Source organism: Limulus polyphemus, unplaced genomic scaffold, assembly GCF_000517525.1.
Source record: "Limulus polyphemus unplaced genomic scaffold, Limulus_polyphemus-2.1.2 Scaffold826, whole genome shotgun sequence".
NCBI classification, from domain to species: Eukaryota; Metazoa; Arthropoda; class Merostomata; order Xiphosura; family Limulidae; genus Limulus; species Limulus polyphemus.
This window is the reverse complement of record NW_013666436.1, coordinates 151,158-167,462: the sequence shown is the minus strand read 5'-3', so window position 1 is coordinate 167,462 and position 16,305 is coordinate 151,158. Positions and strand designations below refer to the sequence as shown.

The window sequence follows — 16,305 nt, the reverse complement described above, 5'->3', positions numbered from 1 at the left end:
CTAATAAAACACCATTCAAAAGAGTAGAGAAATATACAATGGGATTCGCCTACTGTTAGAAAACTCACTGAAATATTTGCAAAAAACTATGTAGAAGCAAATTACAACAGTGAACTCGAGAAATGATGAATCCTCAACGTGACAAAATATTTTCCAATTAATGCACGTTAGTAAAACACCAGACTTTTTCAATGGCAGAGAGTGAAAGACTTAGAGAAATTCTTCAGGCAAAAAAAACAAAAACGAAGGCACTTGAATTAATTTTAAAGCTACCCTATGACATACTCAGTACTGCATTCATTACTACTGTCCAGGTTTCAGTAAAATATTCGTAGCCGTTTTTTTATGTAGCAGCTTGTAAAACTATAATAAATAATAATAAAGCTGGAGACACTGTTATAAATATACACATTGTTTAATCTAATAAAACAAAGTGTTTCCAATTAGTATAAAATGCTTAAATGTTTTTTTGTTTTTTTACATTTCTGCTATACTTGAATGGCCTCGATGAGCTCATGTTGGTAGAAAAGAAGAACTTAAAAAATTTTAGAGGGCGGAAATCTTGATTTTCAAGAGTCAACTTTAAAATAGCCCTACAACCTTTGCAGGGGTTTGTTTAGTAGATATGCATAGATTTTGGCACAGTATACCTAACCGTTTTTGCTGTAAACTTCGGTACTTGAATGTCTTCGAAAAGAAACTTGGCCAATAGCGATGAAAAAAACTGATAAACTCTTTCCTTCTCTTTCAAGAATCAACATAAAAATAGTCCTATGACCTGTGCAGGAGTCCTTTTCAGTAGGTTTGCCCAGGTTTGAATAAAGTATTCATAGCGGTTTTTTCTGTGGGCTTGTGAAACAAGAATAATATGAATACTAATATTAATATGAAGAACAAATGGATGAATTTTGTGTAACAATCGGAAAGTCAACTTTTTTTTGCTATTATCAATATGGTATCAGCCTTAGCCATTGAGATAGGTATTGAGTGCTGTTTCAAGAACAAGTCTGTTTTTTTAAGATGGTTTTTGCCCGTATGTTCTAATAGAATTGTTCTGAAATCCTGGGCAATCCTTATTATGAATCACCATCGTGGTTCATGATACATATATTACTAATGAATGGTGTCGTGTTTCATCACAAGGGTCTCATTGAGTGGGCCCGATTTTGCGTTATTCACAACCTGTATTATGTTATTAACACTTGCACCAGCCTATGGTACACACGTAATGAGAAACCAACATTTTTCATAGCATCTTCCAGTGTAGTTAACATGATTTGTCCTTGATTCAGAATGTCATAATGTTCAGAGCAATTCTGTTGTCTCAAATTATCGTTAAAAATCGCGTAAAGTATACTCTCCCAATACTCAAAGCATCATGACAGTTGAAGTTTTGTATTTGTGGCTATAGGTATGGCTAGGAAACATTTCAAATAAGATGACATCACAAATACACTGACACGTTTGAATGAGTATTTTATTGATGAAACTAAGATATAAACAAGCTCAAAAAGTTGACTAAAGGAACTATGACCCACTAATTATTAACGCAATGAGTAATATGTATAATATATGATTATATTAATATACATATGTAAAAATATTCATTATTGGATTTATTTTTATTGTTAAATTACTTTCTTTCTCTGTCCCTTAGCAACCAGTAAATATTCAACGTATATTTCGCGCTAGTCTCTTGAAGCACGTACGTGCACGCGATGGAGTGAGTAAGTGTTTGCATATAAGTACATTGTACAAGTATATAAGCTCTTTAATACCTTAAGACCTACATTTGAGAAGAAGGATCAAACATAGTAAAAATATGAATGTCGTTAGTTTTTTATCTGAAGCCTTAATTGCAGAATTCATAAAAATAACGATCATTATTGTGAGCAGTTATTAATAAACGCGAAGTTATTATCCGCGACAGGCTTAGCAAAGGAGACACAACTGAATGGATTTAAGTGGAAACTACCAGACGAGTACAAAGGACAAACAGATAAGAAAGCATCGCAGCACTCGATACATGTGGCATGGCTAACAAACGTGAGGATATAGTTAAAATGATGAAAGTACGAAAGATAAGAATACTTGGGTTAGCAGATACAAGACTCAAAAACAACGGCACAAGGAAACTACACCAAAACTACATGCTTAGTTATTCTGGAGTAAATGTAGAAGAACGAGCCAAATATGGGTTTGTGTTCATAACTGACCCAGACACAGCGAAAAATATCCTACAGAATGAACATATCTCTGAGAGAATAACCAAGACCAGAATAAAAGGGACGAATGAAATAACAAATCTAAGCACTACGTAACAACGGCGGGAAGAAGAAAAGGACAAATTATTCGATAATCTGCATGACGAAATTTCTAAGGTAAAAGCAAAAAGGCAATCTTTAAATAATGGGTGATTTTAATGGAAAACTAGGAAAGGAAAGAGGCCAAATCAAAAACTACTTGGACTTCTTTAAAGTTCAACGGGAAGGACGAAATGAAAATGGAAGCAGATTTCTGGAACTATGTAGCCAGCATGACTTATTCATTACAAATACATTCTACAAATGTAGAGAATCACAAGTGTAAACTTGGTATGAATGGAATGACATGAACTGCAAGAGCCAAACTGACTTCATAACTTTGTTTGAAGTTAAGCACAAAGCTACACATTGGCCTATCTGTGCTCTGCCCACCACAGGTATCGAAACTCGGTTTCTAGCACTGTAAGTCCGTTGACATACCGCTGTGCCACTGGGGGGCTTTTAACAAAGAAGTACACACAATACCCTTTAACAAGAAAATGCCACTGGGGGGCGTGGTGAGAAGAATCTGCACTGTAAGTCCGTTGACATACCGCTGTGCCACTGGGGGGCTTTTAACAAAGAAGTACACATAATACCCTTTAACAAGAAAATGCCACTGAGGGGCGTGGTGAGAAGAATCTGCAGAAGAAGTATAAGAGATTCAAGGGCAGTACAAACACAATAACAGACCATAAAATGGTGAGAACAAAGTCGAAAATAAACAGAGAAGAGGTCATTAAATTAATTAAACCAACTGAAACATGAAGATGTCCAAAAAACAGATAGATGCCAAAATATTCAAATAACACAGAAAACGTCTTGACGAAAGGAAAGCGATACAAGAGTAATGGGGCACTTTAAATGTATATAAATTGGACCAAGAGTAAAACAGAAAGAACTACATCCATTATAGGAAAAGCAGAAGGATTAGTAAAGGAAGCGAAAGAGAAATACTGAGAAGAGTATGGAAAGATGATTAATTAAGATCATAAAACAATAAAAAGAACGTTCTGCATGAAAGTTAAAGCAATGATAGGGTGAAATGAGAATTACAAGCCCACTTAGATAATAAATGATGAAAATGGAAATCAATCACTGCTCCAAATAAAACATTGGCAAGATGTTGGGAATACATCAGAGAACTTTTGAACCCCCTCGAAGACGTAGCACAAGAAGACTAAGTAATAACATCCCGAAGGGTTGTGAGAAAGAACCAGAAATCCTACTTAAATAAACAAGAGAAGCAGCGAAAATAGCTCCCTACAACAAAGCGGAGAGACCTGACAATATCCCAATAGAATTGATAAAAGCTTCTAAGGAGGTGGGCATTGCACAGAATTTTCAGTCTAGCATGGGAAGATCAGGAAATGCCAGAAGACTGGAGGAAAGCAGACATGATCCCAATATGGAAGAGAAAAGGGATCAAACGAGATGCACAAAGTACAGAAGAATCTCCTTTCTCAATCACTCTGTAAAAGTGTATACAAAAATAACCGAGAAGTGACTAAGACCAACCATTGAAACTCAAATAAGTGAGGCAAATGGGATTCAGAAAGAATGGAAGCTGTACTGATGCAATTTTTACTCTACGCCAACTCACAGAAAAGATCATCGAATGTAACAAAGAGCTGAATCTAGCCACTGTTGATAAAGAAAAGGTGTTTGACAGGGGTAACAGGGAACAGCTATGAAAAACACTGAAAACCTATAGTGTCAGTGACAACTTAATCAACATCTGCAAAAGTCTTTATAAAAACTGTATCTGTGTAGTCAGAAAGAGCTCAGGTGGCTCAAAAACATTTCTGGCAGGGCTGTGTCCATTTCTTTTCATAATATACGTTGACCATATATGCAAAATGATAAACGCTGTTGAAAAAGAAGCCCTAAATGAGCTCATGTTTGTGGGTGACCAAGCACTTATGGCATCCACTGAACAAAAACTGTCGAGCCAAGTTGAACACCTCAACACAGTATGCAGGAAGTTTAACATGAGGATCAATACTGGAAACACAGAATTCTTATCAGTTCGATGAAAACGAGGAAACCTCAACATCAAAACAGAAAATCAAACACTAGTTCAAATATTTCGGCAACATCATCTCAGACGATGGTACCTTAGATGCAGAAGTCGACGCCAGATGTATGAAAGCAAATCAGATAACAGTACTATTAACACATGGTTTCATCTATAGCAAAGTTGAACTTGAATAAAATAAGTCATTTCCTATCATGTCATCACACTTCCGTTAGAGAAGTTGGCAGACTGAGCAGAACCATATGTTCTTACTAAGCAAAACTATACGTTTTTACTGAGCTGAATTACATGTTTTTACTGAGCAGAACTACAAGTTTTAACTGAGCAGAAGTATACATTTTTACTAAGCAGAATTGCACGTTTTTACTGAGCAGAACTACACATTTTTACTGAGCAGAATTGCACGTTTTTACTGAGCAGAACTACACATTTTTACTGAGCAGAATTGCACGTTTTTACTTAAACAGAATTGCACGTTTTTCAAAGGAAGAAGAGTTGCAGAACGTCAAGAGTTAAAATAAAAAGTCAATGAAGGTTGTCGGTATTTGTTAGAATTTTCCGAATTCTAATAAATCCAAATGAAAGCACACACCTATAAAACACATACGTGCAGATGCTTACATTTATAAAAAAAAATGTAAATGTTTAGTCGTCACAAAATTTTTGTTAGATTTGGCTGTAAATGAGCAACAAACGTTTATCCACTAACACAAAAAAGTAGGTGAGTTAATCTTTTGTAAACTGATTGTTATAAAACATTTTAAACATGTGTACAAATTATCTTTGCAAGCTTCTGGTTGGTTGTATGTATGAATTATGTGTGAGAACTTCTGATAGGTTGTATGTATGAATTATGTGTGAGAACTTCTGATTGGTTGTATGTATGAATTATGTGTGAGAACTTCTAATTGGTTGTATGTATGAATTATGTGTGAGAACTTCTGATAGGTTGTATGTATGAATTATGTGTGAGAACTTCTGATTGGTTTTATGTATGAATTATGTGTGAGAACTTCTGATAGGTTGTATGTATGAATTATGTGTGAGAAGTTCTGATAGGTTGTATGTATGAATTATGTGTGAGAACTTCTGATTGGTTGTATGTATGAATTATGTGTGAGAACTTCTGATAGGTTGTATGTATGAATTATGTGTGAGAACTTCTGATTGGTTGTATGTATGAATTATGTGTGAGAACTTCTAATTGGTTGTATGTATGAATTATGTGTGAGAACTTCTGATTGGTTGTATGTATGAATTATGTGTGAGAACTTCTGATAGGTTGTATGTATGAATTAAGTTCTATTCGATTTTCTATCGGCAACGTCAAAAAATTAAATAAACTACATATTACAGTCTTAATGAGGTATGTATTTTGTTAAACTTCTCGTGTTTTCAAACAGTATTAATGAGGTATGTATTTTGTTGAACTTCTCGTGTTTTTCCAACAATTTTAATATGGTATGTATTTTGTTAAACTTCTCATATTTTTCAACAGCTTTAATAAAGTGTGTATTTTGTTAAACGTTTCATTTTTTTCCAACAGTTTGATGAAGTGTGTATTTTGTTAAATTTCTCGTGTTTTCAAACATTTTTAATAAGGTGTGTATTTTGTTAAACTTCTCACGTTTTTTTCCACTAGTTATTCATATTGTCATAACAATCGTCATAAAAAGTAATCCTGTCAAATCTAAAAAATCTATGTTTTAAAAGATAATTATACCAGTCTTGTGTGGAGGTGAATGTTTCTTCAGGATGTTTTTATTTTTAATGTAGATAATAGATAGTGAATACCGGAGTAAAAACAAACAAACAAATTTGCCACATAAAGTAAGCATAAACAATATCCTTCTTGCCGAAGAGAAATTGTAAAATTAAATTCGTTTATCATTCTGTTTTCCAGTTTAGCTTAATATCATTTATTATTATTTCGATCGTTTTCAGACCCCCTTCTTGAGTTTATACACATGCGGGGTTGGAGTTTTGTGTTCGAGCCCAAACGTTTGTTTAGAGTCTGTTTACTTTAGCGCAAAGCTACACAACGGGCTATCTGCGCTTTATCTACCGCTAAGAATCAAACCGTTATACGTCCATAAACATACGGTGACGGACTTATTATAATAGAGCTTGCGATCTATACGTCTAAAACTCGAATCAATGACACTACCAACCATAACTAAATCTCCTGAGTGTTGGAACAGAAAAACAAGGAATTTTCATTGATAACTGCGTCCACAAAGAAATACTTCAATAAAATCAACTCTGTGATGTAATGCTGAGATGATAGTTCATTTTTAAACTAAAATTTCAATAACATCTTTTTTCTCATGGATGGTGAACATTATTGAATGTCAAGTATGAGCACATTGTTGTAGAACTGTCAGAAAATTCTAGAAAAGGCCTCAGGCTCAATAACCTTCAGCAGGAACTAGCAGTTGTACCTGCCCGGAGGGCGGGTATTTCTGCTAGTACATATAGACGAAAAACTGTAGAAAACCAAGGAACTAAAAGTTACTAGAAGTTTACGGAAATCTTGTTTGGTTTATCTTCCATTAATAGAATTATGTCGAAAATAAGTTGGATGTTGAGCAACAGATTATTAACGAAACTGTTAAAGAAATATTATTCCTAATATGATTTTAAGATACTTGTTGGAAGCAAAGATTTTAAATTATTTTTGTACCTTAAAATATAATTTTTATTTATGTTTGTTTGTTCCTGGATGCATGAAAGCTTAAAGTAATTAAAAGGAAAAAAGTTAATATGATATTTATAATCCAGTTTTTCTTAACTAAATTTACAATGAATAAGGAATAGAAAGTTATTAATACAACGTACAGTCTGAACGTACTATTCTATTCAAGATAGATGAATTAAATCATATGGTTAAATAATAAAATTGTCTTAGAAATAAAATAAGAACTTTGACATTTCTACAAATTTTAAAGTCAATATTATAAAAGGAATTGAACTACAGCTCCAGTAAAGTATAAGATACTGGTAATTTACTTTTCATAGTGTCCACATATATACGTATTGAAATACGAATTATGATAGCTTTCATAACGTTCTACGTTTCTAGTTTCTGTTACATTAAGACCAACAGATTAACAGTGGTAATTTCCAGTTTAGAATTTGATGAAGTTAACCTCTAATTATTTATTAATACCAAATTCGATTTGTCTGGGTATTTTTGTTTTTTGTAATCCATTTCGCAACTAGATATTTCTTCTTTTTGTCAAAATCACAATATTAGCTATCTTATAAATAACAGCTATATTTGTAAATATAACGTTGGATATCTAAGATAACTTAGGAGTGCGTCTACAGTCTTGGCCAAAATGTTTGCATATTTTTAACAAATAAGATCACCATTATTAAGATGAAATACGATTACACTTAATGATGTCAAACATAGAAATGCATGTTATATTATACATCTAGATATGTAATTTGATTTGTATAATGAGACAGGTTCTATGGACATCATGAATGATTTATTAAAACAGCAAACAATTTTATCCGATATCTGTAGAAAGATGTGTAATTCAGTTTATCTCCTATCACAATAAAACCTTACCAAAACATATATAATGACAAAATATAACATAAAATTATCATAAACAGCGTCTGTAACCTTATATCAGTTCGCATTAAATATTCATTACTTGGTTGGTCCTCTTCATGCTCTAATAACACCCGCATGGCGACGTGGCATGCTGTCGATAAGGTTATTGATGTAATCTCCCGTGATTTCATCCCAAGTTTTCATTAGAAGGCGCTGCGTCGCAGCTACAATAGCTGTTTTAGGGTCGTGATTAACAATTTTTCGGCTCAGTTCTGCCCAACAGTTCTCGATGGGGTTACATTCTAGAGACTTTGCTGGCCATGTGAATCTTGTAACATCCTCCTGGCCGAGATAACCCTATACAATACGTGCACTGTGGGCAGTGGCATTGCCATTTTGGAACACAAAGTTATAGCCAAACTTTGCCCTAGCATAGGGCAGAAATAACGTCTCCATGTGATGACTATAGGAGGCGCCATTGATGTTTCCCTGAAGGATATGAAGAGCAGTTTTTCCACCACGATGAATAGCTACCCAAACATGTACAGCACCACTATCCGTGTATTCCCTGTGGAAAAGACAGTTTTTCCTCATCTGTTCTCCAGGCAAACGAAGAACATAAATCCTACCATCAGCTTTAACAAGCCGGAAACAGGACTCATCTGAAAAGATGACATATCGTCAGTGTCCTAACTGTAAGTCGGCTTGCCGCCTTGCCCAAGTAATACGGTGACAGTGGTAAATTCTGGTTAAGATCTACTTGCAGATAGCCCTTTTTACCAAGATAACATTGTTTGGCCAGTATCCTATTCACTGCTCTTCTGGATACCCTAGAATGAATGTGTTCATCCCATTCCTGTTGCAACACTTTTTTCAATCTTGACGTGTTAACCTGATCAAAACACGACAATTTCGGGCAGTAGTTTTTGATGTCTACCTGTACACTTTCCTGGAACAAAGTTTCCTGTAGTCCGATGAAGTTTCAGGATTCTGGATATAGTACACTGGGGGAACCCTACTGTTCTGGCATGTTCGTTTGATTTGTACCGTTTCTGGACAATTTGACGCACTATAACTTCTGGCACGTGATGAAGCATGAATTTACACCAAGTACAAAGGAATTGTCTGAACAAAGAGTTGATCTGTTTCTAAAAAGATTATACGAAAAGCACACCCTTTTATACAAAACAGGTGTGTATGTGTGTTTGACGAACAAATGCTCAAAACAACTTATATAGACCAGAATAACAACTGGTACATGTTTCTCTGATCATACGCTACCTTTTTTGTTACTACTCGAGCATTTATTCAATAACTACTCCATGCATGTAGACAGTAATATCAATACAGAACAGAATGCAAACATTTTGGCCAAGACTGTAGATGAGATTAGTTCGAATAATAAGCTATCTAAGATTCAGAATTTCTAGTCAACGGACTAATTAGCAGATCTGGTAACATATTTAGATTTTATTTAATTAGAAAAACACGATGAGGTTAAATTATAATAACTTTTTTAATAGTGTGGTTAATCATCTTCATAAATCAAATTGGCTTTCGATTGTTTAACTCGTTTCCAAACAAACTAGGTGATGCTACTTCAAAAAATATACCGATGACGTTTTTAAACGTATTAAAAATTTAGTAATAAAATCACAAGTGAAATAGTTTCGATAGTTTGGGCCATAGCTACCATCGTCGTGACTATCATCACATTGGAAGTTAAGCCTATTTATCCTCCAAAGGGAGGAAAGAAACATAATATAGTGACCACTACCCAAATATTAAAATGGAACTTTTTTTCAGAATGGTCGTTTGTGTGTGTGTTCACATAATGTACGTTAAAATAGATTATTAGAAAATGTTAAAGACTTCCAGCTAAAAGCTTTTGTTTATAAGCTATTTATACACAATAGTGAAACTTAATTCTGTTTGTGATTCACCTGAATTTCGCCGTCCCTAATTTTGAAGTGGTAGACTAGAGGAAAGGCAACTATTGAACACCAACTCTTGAGTTACTGTTGTCAAACCGATTAGTTAAGTTTCACTCTCATCAAGCCAAAACAACCTGCTGCTGTGTGTTATTAACAGGAGTGATAATTTAGTGATTTTCCATCTTCTGTATCTCAGGCTCTGATAATCCTGCTGTGTGTTATTAACAGGAGTGATAGTTTAGTGATTTTCCATCTTCTGTATCTCAGGCTCTGATAATCCAAACTGTTACATATTTTCAGTGTATGTGCTCTAGTGGACCTTCATTTCATATACCAAATTTCAAGGTAATTCATTGAGAAATATAAAATCTCCAATTTTGATTAAATTGTTTCCGTTTTTTTTTCTCTTTGCACCGAAAGTATGGAATCTTTATTTGATAGAAAAACATATTTAACTTTTATGGATTTTTTTTCACATTTAGTATACTGATAGATCTTTTTAACCTGCAATTAGGAGTCTCATTTGATGTAACTATAAGCCACATGTTATTTAACAAAAAACGCTCAAATTTGACGAAAATTATTGCGCACGCCTACGCAAAAAGTCACATGAGCTATCGATTTAATATTTTTACTACAACTTCACCTAAGTGTAAAAGTGGGACGTTTTTAGTTTTTTGTCATTCGGAATAAAGACGACTGATTTAGAGCAGCAAAACTATAAAGTGAAAGGACGTGCAGATACATGAGTATTGGTTAGGCCAAGCAAAGTAGATTATCAGTTTCTAGCTCAAGTTTTCAAAAGAATCATATAAGTGGACGGTTATTATTGTTTATTCATTGCCAACTTTTCAGCACAAATTTACTAAATATTATGAAATTATCCTAATTAAAGACTGTTTAGTGTTACGTGATATTAGCTTAAGCAATTACCATAAATAATGATGCTTGATACGACTGTACCGATTGCATGATGACAAGAAACTGTTAATCTAAAAAACGATTGAGTATACGACTTAAAGGAAAGAAATCAAAACTGGTAGCTACATTTAAAGCACTGTTAAGAATTTTTCAGCAAATATTCATTCATTAATTAGCTAGACCGCGTATCTTGTTTCACCCACCATCATTCCAAAAAGTTGAACAAAAAAACGCGACCAAGCTAACTAATGAATGAATATTTGCTGTAAAAGTTTTATCAGTGCTAACAGTTTGGCTGCCAATTTTGATTTCATTCCTTTAAGTCGCACACTCAATTCCTTTTTTGGCCGCACCTTTTTTCACACCTGAGGTGTTTTTATTAGATTTTTTTATGACACACCCACATCCCCAAAGAGCGGAACACGATTTTTTTTTTAAATTAAGATGGCGCGACCCACGAAATCTCAACTCTATAGATTGCCAAACAAACCACTGGGTGCAGTAAGTTGAAACATCAACGCAAGCAAACGTTAACCCTATTACACAGGTGGGACTAGTCTTAAGTAGTAATATTATTTTATTTATTTTTTGGCTGTAAGAGGACGCGTACCATCATAACTTCACAACAACAGTCCGATACATTAAGCACCGGGCTGCGCCGGCCTTTTTGTATATCAAGGAAAATTCTAAATAACAGGTTTTTACGCCACAATTATTAGAAAAAAAATAATAATAGAAAAAGTAAGCATAATATATGATAAATAGACATTATAATATGAACTGTTCCTTCATACTTTTTGTTTGTTTGTTTTGTCAGGTTGCAATTGATTTGAAGGAAGAGAATCATTTTAAGATGAAGCCAGAAATACGAGCGTGTTATGGTGCTTCAGCGGTTGGATCAGTGGCGGGAATTTTTATACTCCTGGCAGGAATTGTAGCAATGTTTTCGACGGTTCGTGCGAAGACTGGATCCAACGAGTATGACAGCATGCGATTCACAGTGGCAATAGTAACAGTAGGTTTTCTTATCTTGTTGCTTGGATTTGCCGGGTGTGTCATTGGTTTCTGGTGGCATTTAAAAGAAGAGAAAGAGGCTGAACCTGAACCTGAACCTGAAAAGGAAGAAGAACCAGAAAAAAAGAATCAGTTTTATGTTTCTCCATTTCATATCGCAGCTCCGGCACCTTTCGTATATGCTTCTCCAACAGTGTTTGCTTCTGTGTACCCAGGTAGCTATTTATTACCAGGACAACCAGATATTGTTGCACCTTCAGTTTCTGAATCAGGCGCACCACCACTGGAAGTTGAACCAAAAGGTCCGGACGAAGAGAAGCTAGAAAGCCACTAACAAAATATTTTTATTGCGCGGGAACTTGGTCTATAATATTTAAAATTTTTTATGTATTTTCATGAAGAAAAAAACGCTTAAATAAACTGTGCCACTAACTCATTAGATAAATTAAAGCTAAAAATTACTAATACACATGTGTGCCACACCTCAGCCAATAGTTTGGAGATGTACAGAAGATTAATGGAACTCTGTCTACTGATAGGCACAGGTATATTCTTATACATCATTTCCTTCCCTAGGAAACAAAACCTGTTAAGCAACAATTTCTCTTCCATCCACACAATATTCTTCAGCAGCATAATTAGTGAAACAGTTCAATGTTTAGAGGGAAACAAAAAAAGAAGTTAATAGAAAACTCACAATCTTGAATTAGCCAGTATAAAGTCTCTATATAAATACTATTTAGTATCATCTATGTTTTCCGTAAATATATCCAATATGTATATAATTTATAAATCGATACCAATGTTCACCTAATTGTCTGCTATTTACCTATGTATCTAAAGTTTTAAAAAATTTCCAGACATGTTTGACAGTTAGTCATAATTATCTATGCTAATTACTGTGATGTAAAGGACCATTAAAGAAAAAAACTCCCCCAGAATTAATCTGCATATCATAAGTTGTTTTTTTAATAAATGCAATGATTGTAATGATACTCAAATATCTGTAAGTGCTACTCTTCTCGTATTCCATAAAAACAAAAACCCGAAGTGAAAGGATATTGCTAAAATTCGAAAATACTTCATCATTACGCTATCAATGGCTGTTTTCGTTTAAACTTTAATATTTAGTTTCTGATAATCGATAAGAACAAAATGTTACTTGCTAATACAGTATTCTCTGAAAACTTAAAACACTTATTTAGATGCAGGTGTAGTATAAAGTCATCCCCAAATTGTCGGTAGTCACCTCATTTAAAGTAGTTTCATCACATTGCGCAAACTTTTGCATAAACATGGGCTCTAATGATATTTAACTTTTCAGAAAACTAATTCATTCTGTTTCACTCGTGCTCTACAATTTCACTATCATCACGACCTGAAACTGCCTTTGTAGCATAACCAAGTTGAAACATCAAAAAAATTAGAAATTTGTTGAAGAATTAAACTTCAAACCTTTTTTTTTTTCCATGAAATGTGCCAGCATACAAATTTTGACATTCTTACCCTATGCAAAATCTTGTCGAGACCGGTTGTTCTGTTTCCATGAGAATATACTTTCATATAAATATATGAAGACAGCTTAGATGTGATCCTGTTGGGGTTAATTCTTTTGAGACATCATTATTTATGAGTTCTTAGTGTGTTATAGTGTTGTAAATAAAATCATCATAAAATATATAGAAATAATTAACATCTGTATTAATAGCTATCCTATTTTCCTCCAAATGATTAAGCAGTAAGTCTGGAGGCTTGTAACGCTAAAAACCGGGCTTCGGTGCCCATGGTGGGCACACCACAGATAACCCATTGTGTAGTTTGCGCTTACAACAAAATAAACTGCCTACCACTTTTCTTGACAAATATTCTTATACATGGAGTTTATTCTAATCAATAAATAGATTTTCTACTACTTAGTTTGAAAGATTTGGAGAAGTTATTCGCATTTTTTTCTTCTTAAGCCTGTGCCATTTACTGATAAGAATTATAAGTTTGTTGGATGAAATTTTGAATAGGAATTATACACTTTAGATCACTGGGTTTAATACCATATCACATATATTGCTGGTTTTAAGCGTTTAACTCAAGTCATCAAAAACAATTGGATTGTTTAATTACAAATATATTGTGTTATATACAACTTTTATCAAGGCTTTTGAATCGGATATATCTGGTATACCGCTGTTTAGTATATTTAAGTAGAAATCGTCATTCTATTGAGTTGAATGTGAGTAGATATTTTGTTTGTTTTAAGCACAGAGCTACACAAAGAGCTATCAGTGCTCTTCTCACGTGGGTATCGAAACCCGATTTTTAGCTTTATAAGTCTCATACATACCATTAAATGAGAAGATAATAAGCTTTTATTGAGCTATATTTAAAAGGAAAGTCCAGTATTTTATAGTCAACTTTCGGGTATTGAAATATATAGGACTAAGGGTGTAGAAAATTCCTTTCTCCAAACTAGGATTTTCTTATCTTCGGAGGTGTTGGATCCAGAAGCCCTAGAACAAAAAAAGTTTTTCTACATTTTCAGGGTCACCTCTTAGGACCTTTATTTGATACATTTCTCTCTTATACCTGTCCTCTCAGACCTTGTGATGCATATCTAACTTTTTTCACCAGTCAACCTTTGAATTAACAGGTTTCCGTTTCGCTGCACTTTGCATAACAAATTGAAATTCCAGATCACTCAACATTACTCACTACAGTATGTCTAAGATAATGCTGTTTTTTCCCGTGTCTTTATCTTCTGATTGAATTCAACTATTTTACTCTGCCGCACATATATCTTCAAAAATAAGAAAATACATATTATCTATACTCAGTAAGTTTACCCCCAAAACAAGCTATTTAAAAATATTATTAAAATTCGGCGTTAAAGGTAAATGAACTTAGTAATCTCGTTGACTGTTTTGTTTTTACTTTCATTTACCTATAACATAACGAGAGTAAATAAATATCTTAACTCACACTTCATGAAATTTACAACCACACACTTTAATTTCTACAGGCTATTATTCCGTTCTGTTGAGTGTTGTTTGAGATAGATGCTTTAATTTCTACAGGCTATTATTCCGTTCTGTTGAGTGTTGTTTGAGATAGATGCTTTAATTTCTACAGGCTATTATTCCGTTCTGTTGAGTGTTGTTTGAGATAGATGCTTTACATTTACCTTTGTACATGCATTGTCTGTACAGCAGTGTGCCTTATATATATATATATACATATGTGAGCTTATACCTATTTTTCTCCAAATAGAGAGATTAAACAAGTCTTTGAAACTTATATATAGATATAAAGATATGTGTGTGTGTGTGTGTGCGTGTATGTGTATTTAATAAATATTTAAGAAGTCTCTTACATTCAGAGTTGTTATTGTGACTGTCTCTATAGCAACCAGTTTAAACATTTCTTTAATCGTGATAAAGTTGATTATGCCATTTATGAAATGCACGTGTTCAACTTCATATTCTCGTAATTTTATTTACAGGACAAAAATGTGATTGGCAGAACATACACATAGTTTAATGTTATCGCGTTGATTGGCCAAAAATTAACATACGTTTATGTTATCCTGGTGATTGGCCAAATATTCACATAGTTTGATGTTACTGTGGTGATTGGCCAAATATTTACATACTTTGATGTTATCGTGGTGATTGGCCAAATATTCACATAGTTAAATGTTATCGTGGTGATTGGCCAAATATTCACATAGTTAAATGTTATCGCGTTGATTGGCCAAATATTCACATAGTTTGATGTTATCGTGGTGATTGGCCAAATATTCACATAGTTAAATGTTATCGCGTTGATTGGCCAAATATTCACATAGTTTGATGTTATCGTGGTGATTGGCCAAATATTCATATAGTTTAATGTTATCGCGTTGATTGGTTAAAAATTAACGTACGTTTATGTTATCCTGGTGATTGGCCAAATATTCACATAGTTTAATGTTATTCTGGTGAATGGCCAAATATTCACATTGTTTTATGTTATCGTGGTGATTGGCCAAATATTCACATAGTTTAATGTTATCGTGGTTATTGGCCAAATATTCATATAGTTTAATGTTATCGCGTTGATTGGCCAAAAATTAACATACGTTTATGTTATCCTGGTGATTGGCCAAATATTCACATAGTTTGATGTTATCGTGGTGATTGGCCAAATATTCACATAGTTTAATGTTATCGTGGTGATTGGCCAAATATTCACATAGTTTGATGTTATCGTGGTGATTGGCCGAATATTCATATAGTTTAATGTTATCGTGCTGCTGAAGTTTCCCTTACTCAATGAATTCATATTTAGTAAACAGGGTCTTCTTTCCACGCTGATTTCTCCACCTTGTTCCCTTAATTAGGAGAGTCATAGTTACTCTCGCCGTTTACCCGTCCCTTAATTAGGAGAGTCATAGTTACTCTCGCCGTTTACCCGTCCCTTAATTAGGAGAGTCATAGTTACTCTCGCCGTTTACCCGTCCCTTAATTAGGAGAGTCATAGTTACTCTCGCCGTTT

General features: G+C 33.9%; 1 protein-coding gene across 1 annotated transcript in view; it reads left to right on the top strand.

Annotated features, from left to right (window-relative positions):
* The window catches only part of LOC111086075, a 15,515-nt gene extending 3,403 nt beyond the window's left edge, over nt 1-12,112 (top strand). Inside the window, exon 2 of the mRNA XM_022387510.1 lies at nt 11,582-12,112. Within this exon, the coding sequence (XP_022243218.1) occupies nt 11,618-12,112 (495 nt within the window). The 5' untranslated portion in view covers nt 11,582-11,617. The remainder of the gene's footprint in view (nt 1-11,581) is intronic.
* The last annotated feature ends 4,193 nt before the right edge of the window (nt 12,113-16,305 follow it).